At 62.3% G+C, this 13,898-nt stretch overlaps 1 protein-coding gene across 1 annotated transcript in view; it reads right to left on the bottom strand.

Annotated features, from left to right (window-relative positions):
• KDM4B (lysine demethylase 4B) overlaps nucleotides 1-13,898 on the bottom strand; it is a 140,431-nt gene that overhangs the window by 35,064 nt on the left and 91,469 nt on the right. Inside the window, 1 exon segment of the mRNA XM_058537356.1 lies at nucleotides 12,137-12,274. Coding sequence (XP_058393339.1) covers nucleotides 12,137-12,274 — 138 coding nt within the window.

Raw genomic sequence — 13,898 nt, 5'->3', positions numbered from 1 at the left:
CTTGAGAGCACGGGCCAGCCAGAGGCTCAAGACGCACACTTGTCCCAGAGGCTCAAGACGCACACTTGTCACTTCCAAATGACAGATGGCTGGAGTTAGGACCACCGAGTTTGGGGGCCCTGGGCCTCCTCCGAGCGCCGTGCTGGGAGCAGGAAGACTGACACATCAAACAGCGCGACACCATGTGAGGGTCCCCCCGGACCCACGGCTCAGTTCCAGGAAAATGAGAAAACAGGGTGGGCGGAGGTTTGCTCCGGTTCTCAGAGCAGGGCCCCAAGCACACACTAATAGATTTCTTCTTGCAAGACATGAAAAGATAGAAATCGGAATGTCATCGGGCTCGGAGCCGTGGCCCTCGGGGCCCAGCAGCACTCAGCTCGAGCTGTCACGGCCGCAGAGGGCGGGGGACAGGCTCAGAGGGTCCATGGCAGCTGACCAGCCCCGGGCCCCCACGCTGAGGGCACAGGGCAGCAGGGGCTCCCACAGCAACTGGCCACCAACACAAGACTCCAACTCCCACCAGGGACCCCCCTGCAGGATGATAACCAAGGACTGGCCACCCGACCCCACCCTCCCTCCCCAGGCTTCAACGTCTCCCTCGCAGTACATGTTAACACCCAGCACCCGCTGCAGAACCTCAGTGCTCAGCGTTCCCACAGCACGAGATGCGCAAAGCTCTTCACCACCGCCCACGGCCGCCGCCCAGCAGGCCAGGGAGGAGCGTGGCCCGGCACCGGGTGGCCCATCGCCCTGGGGGAGAACCACGTGGCCTCTGAGCCACGGCCCGAGGGCCTGCAGGCGGGGGGGGGGGGGGGGGGGGCGGCAGCAGAGGCCCCTCGTCCCCCATTCATCTCACCCACCCCCGACGCCGGGCCCCCTCCCCCACCTTCCCCGGGGCGCCCACTCCCGTCCACAGTCCTCTCTGGCCTTGATCCTCAGCGACGGCCACCTCCACCTGCTGAGCCTTCCACGAAGGCCCCGCCCTCGAGCCACACCCCAGCCCCGCGGGCAGGCAGGAGGGCGCCGCCGCAGGGTCGAGGGCGCCGGGCTGCTCGGGGTCTGAATGGGACTGTGCACAGTGGCCTGTTTGAGGGGGGACTGAGGGCAACACCCCATTTCCCTCTGTCCTGAACCCCACTGGAAACCACGGCAAAGGGACAGGCAGGGGACGGGGACGAGGAACAGGCACGCTGGCGGGTGAGGGCAGGGGCACAGGCACCGGGGAGCCCGGCTCAGCAGAGAAACCGCCACCACAGCCAGCGCACCCTGAATCCTCTGGAAATGGGGGGCTGAACTACGGAGGTCGGGGCGAGGGCCATGGGGGGACGCTAACCCCTGCACGTCCCGCCTCGCCGACACCCGGGGTGGCCGGACTGGGGATACCAGGTGGGGAGGATGTGGGCGCCACCCCCAGAACCAGGGGAGGGACCAGACCCACTCCGAGCCCCACAGCACAGGCGCCAGTGCCCTCCTCGTCAGATTCCAGATCCTCCCCCGAGGGGGAGGCGGGCAGGCTCTCCCCACACAACGTGGCCGCCCCGGGGAGAGGTCTAAGAACAGCGATGTTGGGGGACCCCAGTAACAGCCCAGCCGGGTCACCCCACGGCCAAGCTCCAAGTGAAGACGACCTGCCACCAGCCTCAGAGTGCCCACCCATGACCATTACCGCCAGGCGCCAGAGTGCCCACCCATGACTGTTACCGACCGGCGCCTGAGAGCTGAGCGTCTACCGTGACCCATGGAGACACAAACAAATGGAAAAAATAACTGAAAAGAAAAGAGAGGACAATTTCAAAAAGAATTTAGAATTATCATCAATATCCTCAGAAATTAACGATATTACACCACAAAACAAAAACAGAATCTATGAAAAAGGAACATCCAGAAGACGAAAAAGGGCAGAAATGAAAAACACATTGATAGCAAGGCTGAGTGACAAAGGGAAGGAACTTCCCCAGAAAACAGACAAAAAAGGCGAAGTAGAAAACTGGGGGGAAAGATAAAGAAACCAGGTCACGAGATCTGAAAATCCACCTGAACTTCAGAACACACAGAGGGCGTCCAAGAAGCTTCTAGAAAGGAGAAAAACGTGTTCAACCTTTCCACTGAGGTTTTATTTTCTGCCCTTTTCTGGTTCCCTATTTTCAGACACGAAAAGTCAGAAAACGTGACTGCTTAGGCTCCTTTCTGGAGAAGCCCCCCAGAGACACGTCCCTCCATGTGAGGTCACAGCGGGATGCATAAAGAGAAAGGAGACGAATGTCCTTCCCTGCGCCCACGATCCCCTCACTCCTCAGCGCTTCCCTTGATGGCACACAGTTGTCCCACTGGGTCCAGGGTCTCCTCCGCCCACATTTTTGCTAAATGTGAAGAAAGCGTCAGCCCGCAGGCTCAGATATGACCCCGAAATTCCCCCTCGAGGCTGGCGCTGTCCTGCCTACAGAGACGGCACGTGAGGAAGTCATTATAACAACCTTCCTGGAGGAAGGGGACCACCTCGTGCTGTCAGGGGTTTTCAATGCGACAAGCAGGCAAGGCTCCCGGCCTGGGCCTGGCAGGTCAGCACCGGGCATTTCCGATCTTGAAACAAGACCTTCCCTCCTGGTTCTCCGGCCCCCTCCCCTCCCACCCATCGAGATGGCGAGAGGCAATGAGTCTGTTTCTCTGCATCTGGTTCCCAAGCCTGTGACTCTGTTCTCAATATCTGAGGAGTTATCCTTTACGAGCCATAATAATCTCATGCAAAATGACTGAAATCACAGAAAATGGTGTGCTTTTGTAAAGTGTAATCTAAAATAAAATAAAAACATATGGAAAGCTAGACCTTCGTTTAACACCTTATTGCAAAAGGAAAACTCTCCCCGTAGGCCGGTCCCCTCCAGCCATGAAAGGAGCTTCTGCTGCCCCCACCGTGCACCCCGAGGCCACTCCCAGGGACCTCGAGGCCACTGTGGCTCAGTTGGGGGGTCCGCAGCTGCAGGAGCCCTGTCCCCTCCCAAGCCCTCTGGCCCTGGCAGAGCTGGGGGCCGCTCCCTCCCCTGTCTCTGTGCCCAGGCCTCGCCTTGCAGGTCTCCACAGGCTGGACTTCAGCCCAGGCGAGCCAAAGCCGCTTCTAGGGGCTCTGCATTCATCTCAGGCTCGGGGCTCCACGGGGAGCAAACACGCAAACATCTTCCACGGAGCCTGACAGCTCCCGACGGATGCTTGGGCCCCTAAATGCCTAGATCCAAAGAACCTGGGGTCCCCGGGGTCCACGGGGACCCCCAACAGAGGAGAAAGAGGGCTCCCATCTTGCTGGCAGCTCTTCGCCTCCCCCTCAAAGAACCCAAGCCACACACGGAGGCAGAGCTCAGGAACACGTGTGGGAACAGCCACCACTCCACAGGGCACAGACCCCCGAAGAACAAAGGGAACGCAAGGACACATCTCTCAACCCCCAGAGGCACTCAGCATTCCCGCTTTCTCCTGTTTCCTTCCCGAATGTTCTCCATGTACCAACACACGATATAGACGTCCTTTTCTTTTTAGAGGGGTGACACCCCAGAGTCACGGTTACCCCTTGCCTCCCCCTGGGCATATTTTGGGGAATGTTCTAATGAGAACTTACGGAGCCACCTCACCCTTTTTCATGGCTGTATAGTATTCCAGCACCTGGGTGGCCCACCACGTGTGCAGGCGTTTAGAGTGTTTCCAATTTCCTACCACATATTTAAGAGCCCAGGTATACGGGAATTAATATAATCACGGCTTTAGTTACTATTCACCTCCCTTCCCTCAGTCGACTCTTTGCTAAGGGCACCTGTCTCCACGTTTCCTGAAACACACAACATGCTCCTTTTTTCTCCTCATTCTACTGTCTTTACAGCACGCTGTTCCAAGTCCACGTTCTTTACAATACCCATTCTGATAGAAAACCACTCTGATCCCTTAGGGCCCTCCCCACCCCGGGATGTTTAAACTCCCAGGTTTGCCCTCAGCCTCTCCTCAGCTGCTAGATCCATCAGGGGAATAGAGAGAAACTTTGCCTACGGTGATGGGTGCCGCTGACAACACACGACACCAAAGTCACCGTCGACTCCGGGGACAGAAACGTCCCATTTCGCAGAGGTGGAGAGCCAGCGTCTGGGGCCGCCACAGCAGGGGCACGAGACCAGCAGGCCTGGCCCCCCAGAGCCCCCACCGAGGAGGAGACCATTCTCTGCTGCCGGAAGTCGGGGGGGCACCCGGGGGCACTTTGTGAAGATTTGCTGTGTCGCAGCCCGGCTCTTCTGGTCCCCCGGCTGCCCCAGCCCCGTCCTCCTAGTGGGGCTCTGCCAGGCCCGACCGGCCCTCGCTCTGGTCTCCACTGTGGACACTGAGGCCACAGGCCCTGACGGCCGTTCACCCCGGTGCAGGGGAGGTGTCAGCAGGACCAGTGGCACTCCAGTGGAGGCCGCCCGCTCCTGGTTGGGAACGGGCTCGCCCCACGCACCCTCGGTCTGCACGGGCAGCCCCATAAATGACTGACGCGCTCGGGATCAGGTGACGCGGTCGCACTGCCTGGGAGCCCGCGGGTCTGACTGGCCGCATTTCCCGATTTCAACAGCCCCAAGCTTCAGTCGGAGGCCGTCTCTTCTTAAAAGACTGAACGGACACTAGAATTTGCTGACGGAAAACAGCAAAGCGGGGTAGGAGGAGCAGGAACAGCCCAAAGAGGACATGATCACACGCGGCTCCGTGGACCCATGCGCCCACGGCATCCGAGCACAGGGAGCGCCTGCTCCCTCCTCCGTCAGGGACTGGGCGGGACGCAGGGCTGCGCCGGGGCCGCGCGCAGTGCAACAGCCAACGCCACCAACAAGCGTGCGGCCGCGCCGGGCCCACTGTGTGTGGGGCGGGGCCGGGGCTGCAGAGCCCGTGACCGGTCGCCAGTGTCGCGCGGACGTCCTCCCCTCGGATGCCCAGCTGTGCCGCCCGAGAGGACCTTCCTCGACCAGCGCGTCCCACATACGCGCTGTCCCCAAGATCACCACTGGCTCACGCCGCTGTTAAGCAGCACGTGCTGGCGCGACCGAGGCACGGAATGTTTAATTTTATTTACTTTTAATTAACTTACAGCTAAACGGCCACGTGCGGGGCAGCGCGGCCCCGGCGCTGGTCCTGGCTGGACGCTCTCGGCTCACTAAGTGGCCCCCGTGCGCCTAGACGCTCGGCCCCTCTGCTCCCCGCATGCCCCCATCCCTTCTATCGCCTGGGCCACAGGCTCCCCCCAAACCCAGGCCCAGACTGTCCCTCCTCCCACCTCTCTCCCGCCTCGGGGATTCTGACCCTCTGTTCCCTTAGTCCGGAAAGCTTTTCCTCCAGTGCTGCCCGGGGTACGGGGCTGAACAGTGCCCCCAAATTCACATCCACCTGGAACCTTAGAGTGGGACCCGATTGGGAAATCGAGTCTTCGCAGGCGTCACGGGTTCGGGGGAGTCGTGCTGGATTGGGGGGGTTCCACATCCAGTGAGCGGTGTCCTCACAGGAGAGACACACAGGGAGGCAGAGACGGGAGTGACGCGTCCACAAGCCACAGGCGCCAATGGCGGCGGCCACGCCAGAAGCCGGGCGAGGCAGGGACCCCGCCTGGGGCCTTGGGAGGGAGCCCAGCCCTGTGACCCGCGCCCTGATCCGGGACCTCTGCCTCCAGACTGGAGGGGACAACGCCGCGGCGTCCAGGCCCCAGGTTACGGCACTCTGTCATGACGGCCCCAGGACACGCACACGCCAGGGTTTGGTGCAGTAGCAATCTGAACCCCCTCCTCCAAGAGGTACCCGCTGGCCCCCGGCCGACGCTGCCCGGCTGTCGCTTTGCTCAGTGCCGTTCCTCCAGGACCAGAAACCCCTTCCGGCATCCCGCCCCGTCTGTCTCCTCCTCTGCGCCTCGCTGTCTCGTCCCCTGTCCCCCCGCAGCTGAGCAGGGACGGGCACGATACCGCTGGGCAGGTGCCAGACAAGGCAGGGGACAAATACAGTCCTTCTGGAACAATCCGGGGGGAGGGGGTGCCTGAGGAGCAGGCATTCGGCCCACAAAGCGTTAAACACCCAGAGACGGGGCAGAACCCCAGCCGAGGAGCCCGCATCTGCTCCTGTCGGTCCACAGGCGCCGGCCCCCGTTTCTGATGCAATTACCAGAGACGACAACAAACCAGTTCATTAGGAAGCCCACCGGACGCCCGGGCAGCGCTTCATGAACAAAACAATCAGCCGGGGCTCCCGGGGCTGCCCCCACGCCCCCACGCCCCCACAGCCAAGGTCAAGGGCCCTCGCCCAGGCACGACGCGCCCCAGGAGGCCAGGCCTCTGACGTCACCCTTTCCACATAAAGGAGGCCCCACGTGTGTCACTGCAGCCTCTCCAGGGTCCGCACGGGGACCTCAGCCCACCAGGACCTGCTCCCCTTCCTCCTCCCTCGCCCCATCCTGGGGGCGCCTGGTCCTGTAGTCCCTCTGCCTGTGGCCGGGCCCCCACCTCCCCTTCCACACGGATGACAACCACGGCCACCACAAGAATAATGAACTGGGACCCAGCCAGCTGCTTCCCACGGGCGTTCCTGTGACACTCGGAGCAGCCCCGCCCGCTCGGGGACCGGGCCCGGGTCGTCAGAAAGAGCCCAGCACCCAGGCCAGCCCCTCAGCTCTCCATCGGGCTCCCCCTGCTCCGACAGCTCCTCCTGCTCCCCTCACTTCCAGGCTCCATGGCTGCCACCGGTCACTGAGGGGACCCAGCCCCGCCTGACCTTGGAAAAAACCTCATGACACCCATCACACCGCAGCCAAGAAACACACTCCGTCTACAGCAGGACGGCAGACGAGCCTAGATTCTGCTCTGCCCGTGAGGGCCCTCCACCCAGACCACACCCACGTCTGCCAGCAGACAGCAGCCAAGGGGGAACCGTGGGAGGGGGGCCGGAGGGGGAGGGTCGGGGGGAGCATGCGGGCCTGGAGCCCCCACCCAGAGGGGCTGTGGTGCCAGCAGAAGTGCGCATCTGAAGCCCCCCTCGAGCGAGCGGGAAGCCTGCACACAGCTGCCTGTGACCCAGGGGACGCCCCGGGCACCGGAGCGCAGGGAACAGAGAAGGGATCTGGGCCGACAGGAGGCTGGGAGGGAGCTGCCAAGCCCCAGGAGGGCACAGAGGGCACAGAGGTCAGGGCCCGGCTTCAGGGCCCACCGAGCCATCCAGCTCTCCAGGACCCGCTCACGAGCAGGCGCCCGTGCTCCCTCCCCAGGACGCAGTCAGCAAATGGGGACACGACGAGGGGTGGGGGGAGGTGGAGACCAGACAGGCCGTGTGCACCGACGGGAGGGCCACAATCACACTCCCGACTCCACAGCCTCCCCGCTAGACGGACGCCAAGCTCGTCGTGTCGCCAGCGGAGCCATCAGAGGAGCAGGAATCTCCTTCAGATCGGGGGGCGTGGGCCCGGGGGTGCCCCCAGCTCCCCCAGCCAGGGCAGCGGGGAGGAAGGGGCTGAGGATGAAGGGTGGGAACCCACCGGCCCCCCAGCGCCAGGCAGCGGGCTTCTGGGCCTCGGAACCCCAGGGGTGGCGGGAAGTTGCTTCTCAGGAGAGCCCACCCAGTGCTCCAGCTGGCGGGGGGCCTGAAGGAAGGGCCTCCCTGTGGCCTGAGGCTGCACCACTAGACCCATCCTCCTCGGGTTCTCCCGAGGCGACACGGCCCCCAAGGAGAAAACTCCTTCTCAGGGGCAGAGAGACCTCCCTCTCCTGTGTACACAGATACACAGAGAGCATGTGGACAGACACACACTGGATCTACGGAGAAAAGGTTCAGGGGGGCAATTAGGAAAAAGAGTCTCAAAGCGTGTGGGGAGGGGGTAGAAAGCAGAGAAACACGGCCCTGGACCCTCCTTCTAGACCAGGGGTCTCACAGGGGCGTCCTGCCCCATGGGCATGGGGTCGTGTCTGGGGACACCTGTGGTTGTCACACTGGGGGTGCTCCTGGCATTGAGGGCGCGGAGACGAGGGATGCTGCTCAACCCCCCACAGTGCCCAGGACGGCCCCCCAGAGAATGGCCCTACCCACGTCCTCGGTGCTGAGGGAGACCCTGCCTAAGAGCTCTCCTTCTGGACCACTTCCCACCTGTTCTAGAAGCTGCTCTAGAACATGGGGTTTAACCCCAAACACAACCAAGCAGGGAAGCGGGGCACCGGCTCTAAGGCCAGCTCGGCCCGCCCCATCTCCGCTCTGGCCCTCCCTGCACCGCCGTGCGCGTGTGTATTACAACAGCCCGAGTTTCCGCGGGAACGGGCTTAGAGCCACTGCCAGGAACAGAGTGACAGGAAGCTCAGGGGAAGGAGCAAGGGGCAAGTTTCACACAGCAATTTACAGCGAACCCCACGCACCCGGCCGCCCAGCATCATAAATCACCATAAATCACCCAGTCAGCGAGGCGCAGAGGCGCGGGCGGGCGCGGGGCCCTCGGATGCCGGCTGGCGGGTCAGAGATGCACTGGGCTGCGCCCCGTCCCGGCCCTCCTCCACCCTCTCCCCCACCACCACCCCCTGCGTCCCCTGGGGCTCAGTTACTCGCCTAGAGCAGGCGGCTCGTTACCAGACAAAAGGCACCGTTCTCCAACAGCAGAAACAATTTGGTTCACATTTCATAGTAATTAAGCTCGATGCACCCAGGCTGGGGCATGGGGAGAGGCCCCCACCCTGGATGCGGGAGAGGGGGACGAGGGGGCCACCTCCAGACATGGTGCATCTGGGGAAGGGGCCCTCCTCTCTCGCGCGCTCAGAAGGCCCCTGCTCGACGGCCCTGTAGGAGACTGGGCGCCTGCGCAGACGGCTGGTGGAAAACCAGTTCAGTGCGCCCGGGCTCCCCCGACAACGGGCCCTAAATCTCTCTCGCTCTGTTTAATCCCAGTAACTCCGGCGCCATGTGGGGCAGCCGGGACGCAGCATCCTTGATGGAGGGAAGAGGCCGTGTCAGGCTCCGCCCAGCACCCCCTCGCCGGGAGCAGCTGGCCCGAGCTAATCCAATGTGGTGTGCAGCCTTCTAGGACTAATTGGAGCGCAGGCCTCCAAAGGCTGGGGTGCACATCTGATCTCCTCCCGGGGGGCTGGAGCATCCCTTTGATCTCCCTGGTGGTGATCCCACTACAGAGACGCCCGGCTGAGCGCGGGCCCACCTGGGGAATTCTGCTCTCGGAAATGGAGCACAGGCCTCTGGGGGCAGCTCTGGACCCCCAGCCCAGCACCGGACACCCGCCAGGAGGAGGCCGCCAGCCTGGGGAGATGCTCATGGGCAGGGAGGTGACCGTTCAGCCCTACCCGGCCGGAGCCAGGCTGGCAGGAAAGGCGTGCACTCGCCACACCTTCAAGTCTCTAGACCAAGGGCCGAAAGGCAAACAATTCCAGCTTCACAGGCCCGGCACTCTCTGTGCAACCACTCGAGTCCACCGTTGCAGGTGAAACACCGCAGACAGCACGTCAACAAACGGGGCCGCGCGCCAATGAAACTTTATTTACGAACATGAAATCTGAGCTTCATGTAATCGTCGCATAGCATCTTCTTCATCTGATTTTTTTCCCCCAACTTTTTAAAAACATAAAAGTCATGCTCGGTTCGCAGACGGGACAACCATCACCAGCCTGCGGGATCTGGCCCACGGGCCCCGGTTTGCCGACCCTGCTCTAGAAGGAAAAAGAACACTGAGACCTGAAATTCACGCAGGCCGGCCAGGTGCCAGCGTTTGGCACTTAACGTGTTAGCGCAGAGGCAGGATGATAGGAAAGGGGCAACAGGGAGGTTGGGGGGGCCTTCCTGGGAGCCAGAAAGAGGTAACGAACCAATAAGTAAAAAGTGTAAAATCTGGAAAGTGGAAATCTCCCCCTGGGTTATGTTCTGATGAAGGTGCTAGAAGGAACTGGCCCCAAATGCAGATAGGGGGCAGCTCCGGCAGGAGAAGCCCTGCTCAGCAGGAAAAGGGGTCCTGGGACCCTCCCCAGAGCCACCCCCCATTCCCTAAAACCCGGCAGGTCGCTGAGTGCCATCTGACCGGAACAATCTCCCCGCCTCTCTTGCACCTCAGCTTGTGACCTGCAGGGCCAGGCACCCCCCACCCCCGGCCTCCCTGGACTGGACTCGTTATGGGGCAGCAGAGCTTGCGAGAGTCGGGGCCCCATTCACCACCAAAAAGCCTGGGAGCTGACACCCCAGGACCACACGGACGGACGCCCCGTGGCCAGTGGCCACTCCCCACTGAGCCCTCGCCTTCCCGCCGCCGTCATTTCACGCCCTGCCGCCCGGGTGCGTAAGCGTGGCGGCGATCTCAGGCTGCGCTCCCCAAATGTCACTTGTTGGGGAACACATGGTTGCACCCCAAACGGCTTTACCATCTGGGCAGTCCCTCGGCCCGCTGCGGCTCCAGGACAAGCCCAGGCCGGGGGCTTACAACTCAGCGCAGTGCGGCCCACACAGTCCCGGAACTCTCTCGACTTGGTCTTTCCATCGTGGCCCCCGGGGTAACACAAACAAAACCACACGCCCCGGGACATTCAATTACTCCCTGAGATCAAAAGCAAAAGCCACGTCACTCCTTTTTCAGCAAAGCCCAGAGTCAAGGCCAAAGACCATCCCACCCCCATTCTCTGAATCGAGCATAAAAAACCCAACGCTTCTGAATCCTGCAAGGGCCTCTCAGTCTCCTCGCTACAGAGCTCATTTCTTTTTCTAAACTGCGCCTAAACAGTGAAGCCAGAGAGACAGATAATGAGAAAAGTAAAGGTTAGCCGATTCATCTAGACCAGCACTGCAGGCCGTCCGCAGAGCCTTCACGTTTCCAGTCGCCACGTTCAGACAGGGAAAGGAAACAGGTGACGGTCGCCGTATGTTTTGCTTAACCCCGTGGATCCCGAAGCACCAGGTTGCGTAGCCAACATAAACACTCTTTGTGGACAGCTCGTGTTCTCCGCTGGGGGCTGAGTCTGGGACACTGCGTGTCAGACTCCACACACCCCTGTGACCCGGGCCACACTTCCAGGTCACGACACCCACGTGGGGCCCGCGCCCGCCATACCACTCATCACGGCCTAGACCCTCTCTCGCGCAGCTCTGAGGTCTAGAGACCACTGAGTGATCAGGATCTGGGTTCTAGATGCTCGTCTGCCCCACTGCCCCCCTTCCGGATCTGCGGAGAAACCCACCGTTTGCCCCGATCCTGGGAGGAACCCCAAGGCCCTGACTTCAGGGGCTGGCGAGAGGCGCCCCATTCTCACACTGCACTGGCCCAGCGGGAGAGGACTCTCCTGTTCCACGTGCCCCGGCGCCAGAGTGGGCTGCCCTCGAGTGGCCGGGCCTTTGTGGTGGAGAGAGACGGCCAAAACCCTTAGCCAGAGCCGCGCCTGGCCTGATGGGAAGAGCTCACTGTCTTCCACGGCGGTCGCGACAGGCGCCAAGGGCGGCAGTCAGCCTGGGAGGAAGGCCCTGCTACCGGCAGTGGGGAGGGTGGGCCTGCTGCCCCGTCCATGCCGCCTCCCCCCAAGGTTCCACCCCTCCTTCCTGGGGGGCCTGGAGTCACAGCCCCGAGTCCATCCCATCACCGGGACCTCCAAAGCCACCTCGGCTCCAGAGTGGACACGGGGGCAGAAGCGACCCTGCCCGCACCCAGAGGCTCCCATGGATGTGCCGTCGAGGGGCCTCGCCACCCTCCAGCTGTCAATCAAAACCACACAGACGGGAATGCAGAGCTAAGGGGATTTGAGAACAAGCTCTCAGTCCAGATGTCAAATCCACCGGCCAGTAATCGGCCTCTGAGAACAGGAACAGCAGGTTCCTGGGAAGGAGGAATTCGGAGGAGTCTTCAGTGACCTCAGGGACGGCCAGGGCAGCAGGCAGCCCTCAGACCTGGGGAGCCAGGGTCAGCTCCTGTCAGGGTCCTCCAGGAGTGGGAGAGAGGCTGCCACGTGGCCACCCCACCTGCCCCACGCGTCCACCCCGTTCCTGCAGGGAGGACTGTCTTGGGGACAAGTTGGCTCAGGACCCCAGAACCAGACGCTGATGGAGAGCCAGGCCCCGTCTGAGTCCAAGGGCCGCGCAGGCCGAGGGCCGAGAGGCCCCCCTTAGCCCTCCCGCGGGGTCTGGGGGCGCTCACCTGCGTGGCCACCTTGCCGTAGTCGATCCACCGCAGCGTGGCAAAGTTGGTGGACTCCGCGCAGTTGAAGCCGTGGTTGAAGCCGGCGTGGTAGCCGTAGGGGAAGGTGATCATGAACTCGCCGGCCTCCTGCGTGATCTGAGGAGGGAGAGGCGGCACGTGAGGGCGGGCCAGGCTGGGAGGAGCGGGCGTCACCTGTCCCGGCAGCTCCCAGCCCAGGGCAGGGACCAGCGGGTAGGGAAGGCCACCAGGAGCCACTGCAGGCACAGCAGGGGGACGGGGGCGCCGGGACTTCCCAGCCAGCGCCAGAGACCCCGGCTTTAGGAGCCCGCAGAGTCCGCCAAGGGAAGGTGATTCCCCCCAACCCCACAGGCCCCGGGTAATTCCCACACGGCTATAAAGAGGTATGACAGTGACCAGGACATCAGCTCCGCCACCCAACCGCTGCCCGAGGGGCCCCCGAGGTGACAGCCACAGCCAGCACGGGGGAACCGCAGACACACAGCGACTGTGGGATGCCACCCTTTCAGGAGCTTCTCATGTGTGGTGGGGGGGGGGTCCCCGCTTTGGAGGGAGGTGGCCGTGTCACCCCTCCCACCCGCTGTGGCCTGTCCCCACACAGCAGGGGGTGGACGGTGCTGGGGGTGGCTGCAGAGCCCTCCAAGCACAGGACGGGGCGTGCGGGCAGCAGAGCATCCTGCCCCTGCGTAAGAAAGGAACGTCCAGTCACTCGCATAAAACGTCCCCAAGAAATGACCTGTCACCTCGCCGTCATAAGCACAGAATCTGTCCGTTATACCCCAGAGGCAGGTCCTTCCAGCTGAGGTCCGACTGAAGACACAGTCAGCGTGTAGAGAGGACACAACGTCCGGGTAAGAACTCTGCAGAACGAGCAGATGTTTCTAGACCCATTCAAAACGGTCTGGACCACCAGGTCCAGCCTCCGAAACAGAGACCCTAAACCAAGGGGCCAGGCGGGAGGACCAGGGTTGGGGCCGCCACCCCCACTCGCTGTGTCCCGGACGCGTCAGGTGGGGCTGGGGGCCCAATTCACAGATGTGGAAACTGAGGCCAGCAGCACGGAGTGACTCTGATGTGCAACGGGCCCGTCTTTTCCTAGACCAAACGTTCAGCACAGATCACAGACTGTCTGTGGTTCTGAGCAGCACATACATCCACGCAACCACCGCCCCAGACAGGAACGGACCTTTCCGGCCCCATCACCAGCAACCTCCAGCCCCGCGCCGACATGCTTTCTGTTACTATGGGCACGTTTCTTTCTAGAGTGTCATGTAAACAGACTCAGACAGTCTGTGCCCATCACTGCTTCGTGCTTTTTCGTTCCTAAAGGGAACTCGGCCGCGTGGACGTGTCGCTGTTGACGTATCCCTGGCTCCTGTGGACAGACCTGCAGCTGCTCCGGTGTGACCAGAGCTGCTGGGGACACCGAGGACCAGTTGCCTGTAGATGCACGTCTACATCTCTCCTGAGACGACAGAAAAGGGGGGGGCTCAGGGCGGGTGCACGTCGACGTTTCCAGAAGCTTCCGCCCCGTTCTGCCTCCACTGCACCCTCCTCGCTAGCATTTGGGGCTGCATCTCCCTGTGGTTCTAACGGCCTTTCTCCGGGGTGTCCAGACGCTGACCCCCCGTGTCGTGTGGTTCGTGCGTACCCGCCTTCTGCAGAGCATCTGTGCACGCTCGCTGCCCCTCTTATGGGTCGTTCATCTTGTTATTGCCGATTTGTAGGAGTTCTCGGGCCT

This window comes from Diceros bicornis, unplaced genomic scaffold, assembly GCF_020826845.1.
Source record: "Diceros bicornis minor isolate mBicDic1 unplaced genomic scaffold, mDicBic1.mat.cur scaffold_301_multi, whole genome shotgun sequence".
NCBI lineage: Eukaryota > Metazoa > Chordata > Mammalia > Perissodactyla > Rhinocerotidae > Diceros > Diceros bicornis.
Note: the sequence above shows the minus strand (reverse complement) of the source record. Positions and strands in the feature narration are given on the sequence as shown.